Source organism: Pyrus communis, chromosome 6 (assembly GCF_041283825.1).
Source record: "Pyrus communis isolate YQ-2024b chromosome 6, ASM4128382v1, whole genome shotgun sequence".
NCBI lineage: Eukaryota > Viridiplantae > Streptophyta > Magnoliopsida > Rosales > Rosaceae > Pyrus > Pyrus communis.
This window is the reverse complement of record NC_142570.1, coordinates 6,304,707-6,321,303: the sequence shown is the minus strand read 5'-3', so window position 1 is coordinate 6,321,303 and position 16,597 is coordinate 6,304,707. Positions and strand designations below refer to the sequence as shown.

General features: G+C 34.3%; 3 protein-coding genes across 4 annotated transcripts; all 3 read left to right on the top strand.

The window, feature by feature from the left end:
- Nucleotides 1–4,899: 4,899 nt before the first annotated feature.
- On the top strand, nt 4,900–5,989 carry LOC137709708 (early light-induced protein, chloroplastic-like). Its single transcript, XM_068448689.2, has 3 exons — nt 4,900–5,124; nt 5,217–5,306; nt 5,642–5,989. The coding sequence occupies exons 1-3, from the start codon at nt 4,975–4,977 to the stop codon at nt 5,987–5,989; spliced, it is 588 nt and encodes a 195-aa protein (XP_068304790.2). The 5' UTR covers nt 4,900–4,974.
- Nucleotides 5,990–9,173: 3,184 nt separating this feature from the next.
- LOC137709717 (early light-induced protein, chloroplastic-like) lies at nt 9,174–10,235 on the top strand. 2 transcript variants are annotated; one of them, XM_088696186.1, is made up of 3 exons: nt 9,174–9,394; nt 9,487–9,576; nt 9,900–10,235. In XM_088696186.1, the coding sequence occupies exons 1-3, from the start codon at nt 9,245–9,247 to the stop codon at nt 10,233–10,235; spliced, it is 576 nt and encodes a 191-aa protein (XP_088552312.1). In that variant the 5' UTR covers nt 9,174–9,244. The 2 variants fall into 2 exon arrangements, with proteins under 2 accessions (XP_088552312.1, XP_068304799.2); XM_068448698.2 differs by having other exon boundaries at nt 9,888–10,235.
- Nucleotides 10,236–12,540: 2,305 nt separating this feature from the next.
- Nucleotides 12,541–15,497, top strand: LOC137710897 (ubiquitin-conjugating enzyme E2 27). The gene is made up of 5 exons (XM_068450054.2): nt 12,541–13,015; nt 13,485–13,533; nt 14,479–14,638; nt 14,854–14,943; nt 15,123–15,497. Exons 1-5 carry the CDS (start codon nt 12,835–12,837, stop codon nt 15,228–15,230), a joined length of 588 nt encoding a protein of 195 aa, XP_068306155.1. The 5' UTR covers nt 12,541–12,834; the 3' UTR covers nt 15,231–15,497.
- Nucleotides 15,498–16,597: the final 1,100 nt, after the last annotated feature.

Here is a 16,597-nt window from a genome sequence, read left to right as displayed (position 1 = left end):
CTCCCAAATGGCAATACAACTCCATCAAAAGTTTACCAACTAAACCCAATAATCATCGTCCAAACCCGTAAGTGCAAAAGTAAATTTAAAAAATCATGGCATAGGTGTTATAATGTTGTCTCTCCTTGAAATGATTAAAAAGTGTTGTCTCAACTTAAAATTAAGTATTAAAAGTATCCTCTATGTGTAATTTTTCCTACTATAAGGGTATTATCTTAGTTATTTTTTGGTTTTTATCTAATGTACATGTAAATGTGAAGTAACTAAAAAAATATACACAAGATTGCGTGACAAATAAATACAAAAAGATATACACGGGAATGCAACAAACTTTTTTCCCTCGTCGTAAGGGATTGTGTGTTCACATGCTTGGAAATTGGAATTACAAAAAGAATAGGTAGCGAGCTAGTTATTTGTACTCAATTGTTGTGGCTAAAGATACTCTCATTATCGAGAAAGACTATCATAGTACGAGCGCACTATCATTATCAAGAAAGACTATCATAGTACGAGCGCATTATCATTATTCTAACGATATCTACTAATTATACAATGTATGTGTGAGTTTCTTTATATATATATCTATATATATATATATATGTATATATATATATATATATATCTTTAGCCCTTTAAATTCAATTTTCTCCATTTTACATTTTTTGGGTGTCGAAAATACCCTTATTGCACGTTTGATATGCACAATTAATTTTAGGGTGGTGTTATTCATACACTCATTTTTACTTCTAACACATCACTTTCAATTTTCAACCGTCAGATTGAATAAATAGAAAAAGAACAGTGAAAAAAAATTAATAAGGGTGTGTGGGGGTAAAAAAGGGTGTGTAAATAGCATTACCTTTCATTATATGCAGATTATAAGGAGTGAGTTAATGATTTTGAAAATGAGTTGAAAAAAAAATGATTTTGAAAATGAAAAAAAATAAAAATAAAAGACATTATTGCACAAGATTATGGAGATAAAATTTGAAGGCTTAAATGTTATCATGGTCCCTGTGTTTTAGTCATTGGGTCAATTTAGTCCATGTGTTTTCAATCTGGCCAATTTGGCCATTGTGTTTATCTTCGTTAGCCAATTAAGAACATTTCCATCTAATTTCTATAAAAAATTATTATAAACTTATTTATAAAATTATTTAATTGATTTAAAATATTTAAGAAATAAAATTAAAAATTAAAAGGAAAATTATTCTCCTCCCAACTCCCCGACCGCCTCCTAACATTACCCCCTCTCTTTTCTATGTCACAACCTTAATCATTTTTCAGATTGGAAGTTTTATCTCTTATATATATATATATATATGTGTGTGTGTGTGTGTGTGTGTTATTTCTCATTGATTTGCATTTTTATGTAAAGAGAAAGAATAATTATATCTCATATAGTTTTTCTTATGATTTTTTTTAAAAGAGATTTTATTTTTTGTCAAACAATAAATTTTGTTAGATTAGCCACCGATGTGGTTTGAACTTACTTTGTCATGCAAGGGCTCAACACCTTTCCAACATTGTAGTAAAGGGCCACTTGCCTTTAAAAAAGATTGAACGAAATGTCCTTAATTGGCTAAAAGAGGCAAACACAAGGACTAAATTGACTATATGGCTATAACTCAGGGATCATTTTGACATTTAAGCCAAATTTGAATGCACAAAAGAGGCGAAATTAATGTGTACAAATATAGCTGAATCAATGAATGCAGTATAAATTAATTACATATTAATATGAAATATGAGAATTATGTCCTAAAAAACTTTACGAATTACAACCTTTTATATATTGAATGATTTTATTACTTTAAACGATTACAATAAATCTTGAATATTATGCTTATTCTCTCAATTTAATTAATTAAAAATAAATAAAGAATCAGATATATGATACACGTTATTGATTGCATTGTCATGTTTTCAAATTTGCATAAAATTAGGCATTTTAATTTTTAGCAAATTTGAAATATGAAAAGACACTAATTTTGGGTTTCTTGCTTCTCCCAAAATTAGTGTATCTCTAGTTCTATATATATTTGGAAAAGTTTATGAGCAGTATCTCACGTTGGGTTTTTTTTTTTTTTTTTCCCTATATTTTTATCGTTCATACCTGAGTACACTGCATTTTTCCAGTGGTTGTGTTACCGAGTGAAGGTGACGTTGGTGTTGATGGGAAACGGTCTTCCGGTCGGGATGGTAATACACTTAGTAATACCAATGATTTTTTTGGAAAATATGTTGCACTACCGCCAAACATATCGATCTCATTCGCGGAAAATTGATATTAATCGGGTTAGTCATAGGTTTAGTCGGAGGGGGTTCTTTGGTTTTAGAGAAAAATTCTGTAAGTATTTCAGTGAAAAAGAGTTTAGCATTGTAATTTCTAAAAATGAAAGGGAGAGGGTGACAGCCGAGCATTCCACAAAATTGTCTAAAGGTTGTCCGTGGCGGGTGCATGCCTTTTTGTCCTGCTAATGGTTTTTTTTTAATTGTTTTTTATATATTCGTACTTTGAATAATGAACATATTTAGTAGTGGTTTAATTCGTGAGCGGAAGGGTGGCATGATGTCATCAAAAGTGGTGTCATCCGTTCTAATGGAGCAAGCTTCAAACTAACTTTGAAGCCAACTGAGATTGTAAAGGATAAATACAATCTCAGTTGGCTTCAACATTAGTTTGAAGCTTGCTCATTAGAACGGATGACACCACTTTCGATGACATCATGCCACCCTTCTGCTCACGAATTAGAGCACTACAAGTATGTCCATTATTCAAAGTACGGATATAAAAAAATACAAAAAAACCATTAGCAAGACACAAAGTGGCATGCACACGCCACGGACAACCTTCAAAAAACTTTTTGGAACACTCGATTGTCACCCTCTCATTTTCATTTTTTTTTTAAAATACAATGCTAAACCTTTTTTCAATGAAATACGTACGGAGTTTCTCTCTAAAACCAAAGAACCTCCAACTAAACCTTTGACCAACCCGATTAATATAGTTTTCCACGGGTAGGATAGATATGTTTGCGGTGGTGGTGCAACATGTTTTCCAAATAAATCATTAGTATTACTGTATCTCCAAAAAAAAAAAAATGCAATGGACTCAAGTATGAATGATAAAAATATGGAAAGAACAGAATGTGACGTATTGCTGATAAACTTTTTCCGAACTTATAAAGAACTATAAATACACTAAATTTGGTAGAAACAAGTGCAGTAAAAGCAAGAAACCCAAAATTAGTGCCTTTTCATATTTCAAATTTGGTAAGAAGATAAAAAACTAATTAAAATACCTAATTTTATGCAAATTTGAAGACATGACAATGCATCCAATAACGTGTATCATATATCTGATTCTTTGACTTTTTATTAATTAAATTGAGAAATAAGCATAATATTCCTGATTTATTGTAATCGTTTAAATTAATGTAATTATTCAGTGTATATGAAATTGTAATTCGCATAGTTTTTCCAGGACATTAGTTCTCATATTTCATGTTAATATGTAATAATTTGTAATGCCTTCCATTGCTTCATCTATATTTGTACACATTAATTTCGCCTCCTCTGTGCATTCATCTCCAAGATTTTGTGCATTAGTCTTTTATTTTATTTTTTTTTCTTTTTCAAAATCATTAGCTCCCCTTATAAGAATTAATTGCATATATCAAACATGCAATAATGGTATTTTTGGCACCTGAAAAATGTAAAATATGTAAAGTAGAATATAATCGATGAATTGGCTTATGTAAAATCCTAGTCACCGATTTTTTTTTAAGTAAAAATATTATGTTGAATTTTTTTTATGGAGAATTGAATTTAAGGGGCTAAACTGCTAAAGTACTATTTTCAGTAAAAAATTACTCTCCTCATTCTCACAAGTCATATCGCTATGTTTATTGATATTAATTTTATTCTGCCAAAGTTATTTCCTTCCAGTTTGCCACTTGCATGGTACCCTAAATTCTTTGTCAATGCTTGAATTTGTCACGAAAGTTTAGCATTTAAATCCGCTAAAAACAAGAAGACCAGATCCCCACAAACTCTCCCACAAAGCTATGTCAAACGTAAATTACGTAATTAAGAGGAGGTAATTAAACCCTCCAACCCTTCTTGACTACTTTCTAAGAGCATCTCTAATGGAGATGTCAAAAGACAAATATCAAATGTTAATTTGATGGCTGACGTGACAATGTCCGATTACTCTTTTTGCAACCGATTTTTTTTTTTTTTTTTTGTTATAAATGATATTTGTTGGATCCATTTTAAAAAGAAATCAATTAAAATAAATTTTCAAAATCTATAATCGGTGTATTAATGAAACCCACATAATAAAATAATTAAAAATGATTTGACATCACCTTTTTTTTTTTTCCATCTGATATCACATTTTCTCATATATCAAATTTGACATATGAAAACTCATATGCCAATCCATATAGGATTGACATTTCGGTTGAAACTTGTTGCTACCTTCAAATTTAATTGTATGATTTTTCACTTAAAATTTGACATCTCATTTAAAGATGATCTAACCCACCAACAGCATAACATTCTTCAATTATCTTGAAAGTCCACGAAAAGTCGAGGACACATTGGTAATCTGGTACTCTCACGTAGATTGTAGAATGTTCTACGTAGCAGTCGTGACAAAAAACTGTGAAAAAAACCCTAAACCAAATGCCACCGCAAAATCAGAGGCACTGTTGTTTCATTGCAGCATTGTGGCGAGCGAGGAAGCCACGTCCATTTCTCTTACTACTTACGTGTTGCCAAATTTTGCACCATTCAGCTTCCTCCACTTGGCACCTAGGGCCTCAAGGTCACTCCTCCATATAATCCCACTCCAAGTCTCCAAAGCATGCAACTTCCACAATCCAAAAACACACACTTTACAGCCCTTCTTAAAAGTGCATTAGTTGATTAATTTTCCTACTTAATCCTGTTTCATTAAGAAACACAATGTCTGCAACAGTTTCCATGCAATCAATCTTCACAAGCTCTGTAGCTTACGGAGTTGGTAAAAGCAGACTGAACCAGCTGATTGTTCCTGCTAATTATCTAGTTAGTCTACGTAAGCATGTTCACATGAGAGTAATCTCCATGGCCAAGGTAAATTTTTACTCTCTATATATGTCTTTGATTAATCTAGCATTATGCATGTATTAGGGTCAGGGTTTTCATCACGTTTGGGTTAATTGGAGGATGATCAAAAGGAGCAACCAACCACGTATGCATCAGAAAATTCAGAACCAGCTCCTTCATCACCTTTACCTCCTCGTCCTTCTCCTAAGGTAGCTACTCCCTCAACCTATGCAGGGAAGCTTTCTTTAATTTGTCAAATTTAATTACTTTGTCCGACTCTATTAAACCACACATTTAGCGCCTACTAATTTTGAAATCAAAGTTCAAATTCTGCAAGATAAGCATTTTAATTATATGCTATGAAGCAATTTGATGAGAGAATATTGTGGGTGGAATTATGATTGAATCATAAATAAAAATTATAAGCTCATGAAGAGATATTATATATATATATATATATATATATATATATATATATATTGACTCTCAAGGATATATACATGACAAACATATATGTGACATATATATTTCTCTTTGTGTGCAGGTTACCCCAAAGATTTCAGACGTGCTTGCATTTAGCGGGCCAGCACCGGAGAGAATCAACGGCAGGCTAGCAATGGTGGGATTTGTTGCAGCTCTCGCAGTGGAGCTATCCAAGGGTCAGGATGTGTTTGCTCAGATATCGAACGGTGCAGGGATCCCATTGTTTCTTGGCACCAGCATTTTATTGTCAGTGGCATCCCTGGTTCCTTTGCTGAAAGGGGTGAGTGTGGAGTCCAAATCAAAGGGGCTCATGACTTCAGATGCTGAGTTGTGGAATGGAAGGCTGGCAATGTTGGGACTTGTAGCTTTGGCCTTCACTGAGTATGTGAAGGGTGGGACTCTAGTGTAGAGTAAATATCTTAAAAGAATGTAACATATTGTAATTACAATTTACAAATTAATATAAATGTATAGTAGAGAAGTGCCAAGGAAATTATCTCAAAAGTGAAAGTTTTCATAGACTCTCACCTCATGATTTGGCACTATATTTCATATTGTTCTTATGAGAATTGACGTTTATTTTGAAATGTAGAGAGTTCATAAAAAGTCTCATTGTGAGAGAATAACTTTGACATCCGGATCCCTTCCTCCTAATCCACCAAGGTCAGGAATCAGAACCGTTGAAATTTGATCCAACGGCTACAAACAAAGATCTATTTTAAAAGTTATAATAATTTTAGCGGTTGGATCAAATTTCAATGGTTCAGATCCCTGAACTTAGTGGATTAGAATGAAAGTGTCCGGAGAGCATCCTTTTCCATTTTTCTATGTAGAATGATCAATATAAGTCATGTACGATCATCAAAGGTCTACGATTATTTTTATCCAACTCCAAGAGCCTAAATATATTAACTAGTCAAATTCATGAAATAAATCAAATAGCGTCAATCGCGAATGAGCACATAATAATATATTGATTATTGATAGCATCAATCCCGAATGAGCACATAATAATATATTAATCATTGGTATGTGTGAGTATGATGTAATGTCAACCATGGATGATCGAACATGACTTATATGGAATCCAAACAATCAATATTTAAACTACGTCACATGCCCATGAAGAAATTAGTGTTAACATCTTTTGTAAATGAGATTAAATATCTAAAATTGTGATTGTGTAAATAAAAGTTGTTTTTTGAAACCATGATTTTATACTTTAATCAAAACAAAAAGGGCGCACATTCAATTGTTGGAGTTTTCAAAGTGAGTGAATCGCTTTAAAATTTTAGAGGAAGATGCATGATTTGTTAAAAGCCTAAAACACCATGAAATTCCCTCAAAACCATAAAAATCCTTCACTTTATACATTTTTAAAAATAAAATCATAATTGAATAACTTATTTAAAACAACTACAGATTTGTGTTAATTTATTTAAAATCTTGGTTAAATATCCTTGGACTTTCATAAATTCGTTTAAAATGTTAATTAAGTATTCTTGAATTTCTAATCACTTTCAATTTCTTTCAAAATCTAAAGATTTAAAGTACCTTCATAACTTACAAACAAAATGGCATGCACACACCACGGACAACCTTCAAAAAACTTTTTGGAACACTCGATGTGTCACCCTCTCATTTTCATTTTTTTTTTTTAAATACAATGCTAAACATTTTTTCGAAAGAACCTCCAACTAAACCTTTGACCAACCCGATTAATATGGTTTTCCACGGGTAGGATAGATATGTTTGCGGTGGTGGTGCAACATGTTTTCCAAATAAATCATTGGTATTACTGCATCTCCAAAAAAAAAAAAAAACGTAATGGACTCAAGTATGAATGATAAAAATATAGAAAGAACAATGTGACTTATTGCTGATAAACTTTTTCCAAACTTATAAAGAACTAGAAATACACTAAATTTGGTAGAAACACGTGCAGTAAAAGCAAGAAACCCAAAATTAGTGCCTTTTCATATTTCAAATTTGGTAAGAAGATAAAAAACTAAATTAAAATACCTAATTTTATGCAAATTTGAAGACATGACAATGCATCCAATGACGTGTATCATATATCTGATTCCTTAACTTTTTATAATTAAATTGAGAAATAAGCATAATATTCCTGATTTATTGTAATCATTTAAATTAATGTAATTATTTAGTGTATACAAAATTGTAATTCGCATAGTTTTTCCAGGACATTAGTTCTCATATTTCATGTTAATATGTAATAATTTGTAATGCCTTCCATTGCTTCGTCTATATTTGTACACGTTAATTTCGCCTCCTTTGTGCATTCATCTCCAAGATTTTGTGCATTAGTCTTTTATTTTATTTTTTTTCTTTTTCAAAATCATTAGCTCCCCTTATAAGAATTAATTGTATATATCAAACATGCAATAATGGTATTTTTGGCACCTGAAAAATGTAAAATGTGTAAAGTAGAATATAATCGATGAATTGCCTTATGTAAAATCCTAGTCACCGATTTTTTTTTTTAGTAAAAATATTATGTCGAATTTTTTTTATGGAGAATTGAATTTAAGGGGCCAAACTGCTAAAGTACTATTTTCAGCAAAAATTACTCTTCTCATTCTCACAAGTCATATCGCTACGTTTATTGATATTAATTTTATTCTGCCAAAGTTATTTCCTCCCAGTTTGCGACTTGCATGGTACCCTAAGTTCTTTGTCAATGCTTGAATTTGTCACCAAAGTTTTGCATTTAAATCCACTAAAAACAAGAAGACCAAATCCCCACAAACTCTCCCACAAAGCTATGTCAAACGTAAATTACGTAATTAAGAGGAGGTAATTAAACCCTCCAACCTTTCTTGACTACTTTCTAAGAGCATCTCTAATGAAGATGTCAAAAGATAAATGTTAAATGTTAATTTAATGGTTAACGTGACAATGTCAGATTTCTCTTTTTCCAACCGATTAAATTTTCAAAATCTATAATTGGGCATTATTGAGACCCACATAATAAAATAATTAAAAATTATTTAACATCACTTTTTTTATTATTTTTTTTTCAACTGACATGATCACATTTTCTCATATGTCAAATTTGATATATGAAAACTCATATGTCAATCCACATAGCCTTCAAATTTAATTGTATAACTTTCCACTCAAAATTTGACATCTCATTTGGAGATGGTCTAACCCATCAACGGCATAACATTCTTCAATTATCTAGAAAGTCCACGAAAAGTCGAGGACACATTTGTAATCTGGTACTCTCACGTAGGTTGTAGAATGTTCTACGTAGCAGTCGTGACCAAAAAGTGTGAAAAAAACCCTAGAAACCAAATGCCACCGCAAAATCAGACGCACTGTTGTTTCATTGCAACATTGTGGCGAGCGAGGAAGCCACGTCCATTTCTCTTACTACTTACCACAATATGTGTGGAACAAGAGAACCCCAGTTTTGACTGGGAAACCCTAACGAGGACGTACGTGTTACCAAATTTTGCACAATTCACCTTTCTCCACTTGGCACCTAGGGCCTCAAGGTCACTCCTCTATATAATCCCACTCCAAGTCTCCAAAGCATGCAACTTCCACAGTCCAGAAACACACACTTTACAGCCTTTCTTAAAAGTGCATTAGTTGATTAATTTTCCTACTTAATCCTGTTTCATTAAGAAACACAATGTCTGCAACAGTTTCCATGCAATCAATCTTCACAAGCTCTGTAGCTTACGGAGTTGGTAAAAGCAGAGTGAACCAGTTGATTGTTCCTGCTAATTATCCAATTACTCTACGTAAGCATGTTCACATGAGAGTAATCTCCATGGCCAAGGTAAATTTTTACTCTCTATATATGTCTTTAATTAATCTAGCATTATACATGTATTAGGGTTAGGGTTTTCATCACGTTTGGGTTAATTGCAGGATGATCAGAAGGAGCAACCAACCACGTATGCATCAGAGAATTCAGAACCAGCTCCTTCATCACCTTTACCTCCTCGTCCTTCTCCTAAGGTAACTACTCCCTCAACCTATGTAGGGAAGCTTTCTTTAATTTGTCAAATTTAATTACTTTGTCCGACTCTATTAAACCATACATATAGCGCCTACTAATTTTGAAATCAGAGTTCAAATTCTGCAAGATAAGCATTTTAATTATATGCTATGAAGCAATTTGATGAGAGAACATTGTGGGTGGAATTAGGATTGAATCATAAATAAAAATTATAAGCTCATGAAGAGATATTATATATATATATATAGACTCTCAAGGATATATACATGACAAACATATATGTGACATGTATGTTTCTCTTTGTGTGCAGGTTACCCCAAAGATTTCAGACGTGCTTGCATTTAGCGGGCCAGCACCGGAGAGAATCAACGGCAGGCTAGCAATGGTGGGATTTGTTGCAGGTCTAGCAGTGGAGCTATCCAAGGGTCAGGATGTGTTTGCTCAGATATCGAACGGTGCAGGGATCCCATTGTTTCTTGGCACCAGCATTTTATTGTCAGTGGCATCCCTGGTTCCTTTGCTAAAAGGGGTGAGTGTGGAGTCCAAATCAAAGGGGCTCATGACTTCAGATGCTGAGTTGTGGAATGGAAGGCTGGCAATGTTGGGACTTGTAGCTTTGGCCTTCACTGAGTATGTGAAGGGTGGGACCCTAGTGTAGAGTAAATATCTTAAAAGAATGTAACATATTGTAATTACAACTTACAAACTAATATAAATGTGTAGTAGAGAAGTGCCAAGGAAATTATCTCAAAAGTGAGAGTTTTCATAGTCTTTCACCTCATGATTTGGCACTGTATTTCATATTGTTCTTATGAGAATTGACGTTTATTTTGAAATGTAGAGAGTTCATAAAAAGTTTCATTGTGAGAGAATAACTTTGACATCCGGATCTCTTCCTCCTAATCCACCAAGTTCAGGAATCAGGATCGTTGAAATTTGATCCAACGGTTACAAACAGAGATCTATTTTAAAAGTTATAATAATTTTAACGGTTGGATCAAATTTCAATGGTTCAGATCCCCGAACTTAGTGGATTAGAATGAAGATGTCCGGAGAGCATCCCTTTCCATTTTTCTATATAGAATGATCAATATAAGTCATGTACGATCATCAAAGGTCTACGATTATTTTTATCCAACTCCAAGAGCCTAAGGGGGCGTTTGTTTGACCGAATTAAGGGGGACTGAACTAGACTAGACTGTAGTCCCTTGTTTGGTCGGGACAAGGATTAGGTTTAATGGGACCAAAGGGGACTCGCCCCGACTAAATGTTTCACTAAACGTTCTTAAGGAGACCCCTCGATTTCAAGCGGACTGCTAGTCCCGTTCTTTCCCTCGCCGCTGATCCCTCGTCGTCTCCCTTCTCCTTCGCCATCTCCCTTCTGATCTGCACCTTCGCCCACTTCCTTGGGCCTTCACTATCCGACCTAAAAGCCTAAACCCAGACCTCAAACAAAACTGAAAAACAATCCACTGATTCCCTTCCTTTCTTCTTCGTTCAATTCACTCTCTTTCTCAGCAAAATTGTCATGGTTGCAACCACCAGACCACCACCAGACAACCATCACCAGAAGCTCGCTGTCGATCTCCACATTCGCGCGCAACCCAGACGCAAGTTGTGACCAAAAGCGTACCAAATGCTCAAGCACCTGCGAATCCCCACATAAATTCAAAAAAAAAGGCAAAATCACCAGAGAATCCTGAGATTTTCCGAGAAAATCAGAGGAGGCGCTACGTGGAGAGCTCCGATGAATCTCCATGCGAATCTTCTGCATAAGTAAAAGAGGGAGAGGTTAGGGATAAAGTGGACGAAGGGAAAAAAAGGAGAGGGGAGGGAGAGAGTTGCCGGAAGAAAATAGGGAGAAGTACACAGAGAGAGGAAGAATATTCTGGAAAAATGGTGAAACAGAATAAAAAGATGGAGATGAGAGGGAGAATGGCGGAGGAAGGGAGGAATAGGCTAGAGAGAGATAATTTTAGGAATAAATAAAAAAAAAGATTTTGGCCCTTAGAAGGATATATGATTCTAGAAACAAATAAAATGATAAATTAATAATATAATATTAATAAATATAGATAAAATAATATAATATTTGAGTTAGATAATTATCCAACTTTTTAGACCAACACTGCATCAAACACTTTACTAAACTAGTCCAGCTTAATCTAGTCTAAGTCAGTCCAGCTTAATCCTTGAAGCTAATCTAGTCCGAGACAGTCCGGTGCAACAAACGCACCCTAAATATATTAACTAGTCAAATTCATGAAATAAATCAAATAGCATCAATCGCGAATGAGCGCATAATAATATATTGATTAAATATCCTTGGACTTTCTTAAATTTGTTTAAACTACGTCACATGCCCATGAAGAAATTAGTGTTAACATCTTTTGTAAATGAGATTAAATGTCTAAAATTGTGATTGTTTAAATAAAAGTTGTTTTTTGAAACCATGATTTTATACTTTAATCAAAACAAAAAGGGCGCACATTCAATTGTTGGAGTTTTCAAAGTGAGTGAATCGCTTTAAAATTTTAGAGGAAGATGCATGATTTGTTAAAAGCTTCAAACACCATGAAATTCCCTCAAAACCATAAAAATCCTTCACTTTATACATTTTTAAAAATAAAATCATAATTGAATAACTCATTTAAAACAACTACAGATTTGTGTTAATTTATTTAAAATCTTGGTTAAGTATCCTTGGACTTTCTTAAATTTGTTTAAAATGCTAATTAAGTACTCCTGAATTTCTAATCGTTTTCAATTTCTTTCAAAATCTAAAGATTTAAAATACCTCTATAACTTACAAACGAGATTAAACTTCAGTGAGAAGAAAATAATTCTAAAAATATTATTTAAACAGTTGTCATTGCACTCCAAAAAAATGATTGTGCACTCCAATCGTGTAGAAATATAAAGAAAAATTTTTACACATCAAAGGAGTCCGAAATAATTTTTTTGTAGTGCCAACAGTAATAACTTTTATAATAAAAATATTTTTTAAGAGGGAAAAAAAAAAAAAAAAACCTCTCACTGGTTAGTTGATTTTGATTTTTTTCTTCCCTTCCAAAAGTTGATACTGAAATGAGATTTACCCTTTCTATCTCTTTCTCTCTCTCTCTCTCTCTAGAAGTGCAAGCATAGCATCAACAGAGAGCGACAGAGAGACAGTTAAGGGCGAGAGCTTTATTTGCCGTACCGCCATCTCCCATTCCCCTCGAGTTCTTCGGCTAATTCTCTCCGAGCAATTGAAGATGGTAGACTTTGCTAGGGTTCAGAAGGAGCTTCAGGAATGCAGCAGAGACATGGAGCGCTCGGGCATCAAAGTCATACCCAAGAACGAAGCCACTCTTGCCCGTTTAATCGGAACAATTCCCGGCCCAATTGGTACCCCTTATGAGGGCGGCACCTTTCAGATCGACATCGCCTTGCCAGGTTTCTGTTTTGTCATTTTTACTCGTAATTTTGATGTTTTTTTCTGTTTGTTTCTCGAGAAAAGGTGAAAGGGTGAATTGGATTGTTGAAAAATTGAAACTTTTTGATGAAAGGAGGTCGTTTTAGTAAATATGTTAGTGGGTTTTAGGTGGGTTTGAATAATATTTGCAGCTAAAGAAAAAATAAAATAAAAGAAGATGTTAATTTGTCATTTTTGGGTTGATTAATTTGGAGGGAAGTAAGTTTGTGAGTATTAATTTGTTGAAATTACACTTCTTTTCCTTGTTCTTGTGTGTTCTGGCTGTGTGGTGTTTGATAATTTGGTTTGGGTTGCTTTCGATTGCATTAATATGAAAATATGGTTTAGTTGGTTGCTTGTAAACATGGGTTTCCAGTCGTAAAGAATGAGAAAGGAATATGCTAAAATTATTACTAACATGGTTGTCAACTGTCGAATTTCTTCGTGCAGATGCATACCCTTTTGAGCCTCCCAAAATGCAGTTTACGACCAAAGTTTGGTAGGGCGAATTTATGATCCTATCTCATCCTCTAGGTCTTTGTCTTTTTATTTTGCTTGTTCATTTGACCACACACTGAGTATCATTGAAATGTCTTAAATTTCTGTTTAGATTATATTGCATATAAGAGTATACAATAGGAAAATAGACTTTAAATTTCCGGGTTTGATAACACTGAAAAAAGAACCCATTAACAATAAAGCATGAATGGAGAAGTCATAGTGACTTTTGATTGGGAATTAGAATTCCTTTACATTATGTTTGGATGATGGAAATAAACTTGGGATTTTGACAAAAGTCAGATGTTATAAATTGACATGCACCAATTCCCTTGTTTGAATTCGTAAACATAGAAATTTGGAATTTCCACGTGGAAAAAGAACTCGGAATTTGGGACCTCCAATTCCCAAGTTTAAATTCTATGTAGATAGGTGTCATTTCCCAATTTCCATGAGTGAGAGTTTAAAAATAACAATTTCCATATTCAGAATCCGTAAACAAGAAAATTCACAAATTCTAGATAACAAAATTCTGTCAATTTAAAATTCCTTAGTAATCTTAAATTTCCTCATCCAAACAGAGTGTTAAGTTTTAAGTCTTTATGTAGTCAACCGAGATTAAAGTACATTGACAAACCATTGCATGTATGTACCAAGGGTTGAAGACAAGTATTTTTTAATTCTTGATAACATGAACTGCAAGTCGGGGACTTGATTGAATTTTCTTGATTTGGCTTGAAGGTCAATATTTGATCCCTACTGTATCACTTTGACTGCACTTTATAATGTTAGGTAAAAACAGTTTGCATTTCCGAACAAAAACAACCAGGTGCCACTGTGTTTGTAAATAAAATTTCTAAAGTAGATGAATTTGAATACTCAAAGAAACGATATTCATAGAGATTCTTCATAATTTTCTTTTGTGTATGTACGTCATCTGTTGAAGGCACCCTAATATTAGCAGTCAGAGTGGAGCAATTTGTCTTGATATATTGAAGGACCAATGGAGCCCAGCTCTCACATTGAAGACAGCACTTCTATCTGTACAAGCTTTGCTTTCTGCTCCTCAGCCGGATGATCCTCAAGATGCTGTGGTGGCACAACAGGTCTAAACCTGCTTTTGTCCTTTATCCATTGATTCTGGTTTAGCAACGTATGCGTCTATGACTTGATGTTAGATTATGTTTAGTGAATGTGTAGTCCTCGCAGAGTATCAGACTCGCAATGGATTGCTGCTAATCTGGCCCTGATGATGCCTCTTATGTATTTATTCCTGAAATTCTTCTCTTTCTAAATTACTACCTCTATGGTGATACTGCAGTATCTGAAAGATTATCAGACCTTTGTTGGCACAGCTCGGTACTGGACAGAAACATTTGCTAAGAAATCATCTCTTGGGATTGCTGAAAAGGTCAGTGTGATCCCGCCTTCTCTTTGATGGAAAGAAAACAGAAAATGTTCGAAACATAATTCACCCTAAAAAAAGTACTCCTTTGAAAGAAAACTCAACAGTTCTACTATCTTATTAATAACTTACAATGAAATTATCCTCAAATCTGGAGATCTATTAAGCTGGTGGATCCATTACAGGTACAAAAGTTTGTTGAGATGGGCTTCCCTGAAGCTCAGGCAAGGAGTACTTTGGAAGCCGTTGGCGGGGATGAGAACTTAGCCCTCGAAAAGCTTTGCTCCGGTTAGCCAAAAAGAAAAGCTTTGTTCAGCACACAAATGATAGCTGCCAGCAGAGATTTGATCTTTAAGTATATAAGCTACCCACTCTAAGATGCTGGAAAGTATACTGACATCAAGGATTAATTGGATATAAAGCTTTTCTATGTTTAGTTTAGATTTTTTTTCATCTTTTCTAATGCTTTGCAGACTGTCTCTATCCTTATTGACCAAGTATGTTAAAATGTGGAACTTGGGTAAAATTTGTATTTCAGCATCATTGTTCTTTCACCAAAATCAGCCTGGCAGAAAATTCGGGGGGCATCGGTTGGAATTGGAAATGCGTGTTTGTTTCCAGGGACGGAATGTGCTTTGTCTTTGGTGTTATGTCTATCATCGATGTTGTGTTCTTGAAATATTGTTCTAATGCTCACCCGAAAATTCAAAAGTTTTGCAATATCTGTGGTGAAATGGGGTGTCCGATGATGGACGAATTGGGGTTTCGGTCAGATCTTTAGACATGAGTACGGTGTCTTATGTTAATGCTTTTTCGGTGGTTCATCGCGACTTTTTTCTGCAATACTAGTAGTGGAGGGGGATCTGTGTCTAGGACCTCCGATGCAGGGGTAATCGTTCTTAATCACTCGAGTACAAGCTCCGTAAGGTTCATTGTGGGTAGCTATTTAGTTCCTGCTTCTTGATGACTTTGGATCATTCTTATTTTCTCGGGTTTGCTTGTTTCTACACCGGTGTTTCTTGTTCTCTCATCTTCTGTCCCAATGGCTCCTCTCCCTTGGAGTCGAGGTTCTGTGTTCGATTCTCTCTTTCTTAACATTGCATCATTGATAGGACTCCACTCTATCTACCCCCAGTTTTCATACCAAACTCAAAACGTTTAAGCAAAGAAAAGAGAGACCTCAATTTCTGGTACCTACATTATTTACTTCTTATATTAATAAATGCATAAACAAAATGAATAAAAACTAATTTGCACTTCTCATTATTTGATGTGCATGGGAAGAGAAATGCCAAATACAATTAAAAAAAAAGGCACAAAATACATCTGCATGCGTAAATGTGTAACGATTTTGCACTCTATTTTTAGTCATCTGCCCTCTAAATTGAATATTTTATAATTTTTTTTGCATCACAAGTGCATGGAGCTAAAGAAAGAGCGTTTCGGAAAATACACATTACGAAAAATACACGACGGGAAGAAACGAAGCACATTTTGGTATAAAAGTGATTAATAGCAATGGTAAACAGCCACTCTCCTTGAAGGAGGAGGTTGACACATGATGAAGAAGGCCATTGCAAGCACCAACGCCAGCACCAGCCCCAGCAATACGTCGTCGGAATCCGAGCACCAGATGAAGCTTCCCATCTTCCTCTCCCTC

What these genes read in the sequence shown, in the direction of transcription:
- LOC137709717 (XM_068448698.2), top strand. Translation starts at nt 9,245, where the DNA reads ATGTCTGCAACAGTTTCCATGCAATCAATCTTCACAAGCTCTGTAGCT. An exon ending in GAGTAATCTCCATGGCCAAG is followed by an intron (nt 9,395 to 9,486) that starts GTAAATTTTTAC and finishes GGTTAATTGCAG; the next exon opens with GATGATCAGAAGGAGCAACC. An exon ending in CTCCTCGTCCTTCTCCTAAG is followed by an intron (nt 9,577 to 9,887) that starts GTAACTACTCCC and finishes CTTTGTGTGCAG; the next exon opens with GTTACCCCAAAGATTTCAGA.
- LOC137709708 (XM_068448689.2), top strand. Translation starts at nt 4,975, where the DNA reads ATGTCTGCAACAGTTTCCATGCAATCAATCTTCACAAGCTCTGTAGCT. An exon ending in GAGTAATCTCCATGGCCAAG is followed by an intron (nt 5,125 to 5,216) that starts GTAAATTTTTAC and finishes GGTTAATTGGAG; the next exon opens with GATGATCAAAAGGAGCAACC. An exon ending in CTCCTCGTCCTTCTCCTAAG is followed by an intron (nt 5,307 to 5,641) that starts GTAGCTACTCCC and finishes CTTTGTGTGCAG; the next exon opens with GTTACCCCAAAGATTTCAGA.
- LOC137710897 (XM_068450054.2), top strand. Translation starts at nt 12,835, where the DNA reads ATGGTAGACTTTGCTAGGGTTCAGAAGGAGCTTCAGGAATGCAGCAGA. An exon ending in GATCGACATCGCCTTGCCAG is followed by an intron (nt 13,016 to 13,484) that starts GTTTCTGTTTTG and finishes TTCTTCGTGCAG; the next exon opens with ATGCATACCCTTTTGAGCCT. An exon ending in CAGTTTACGACCAAAGTTTG is followed by an intron (nt 13,534 to 14,478) that starts GTAGGGCGAATT and finishes CATCTGTTGAAG; the next exon opens with GCACCCTAATATTAGCAGTC.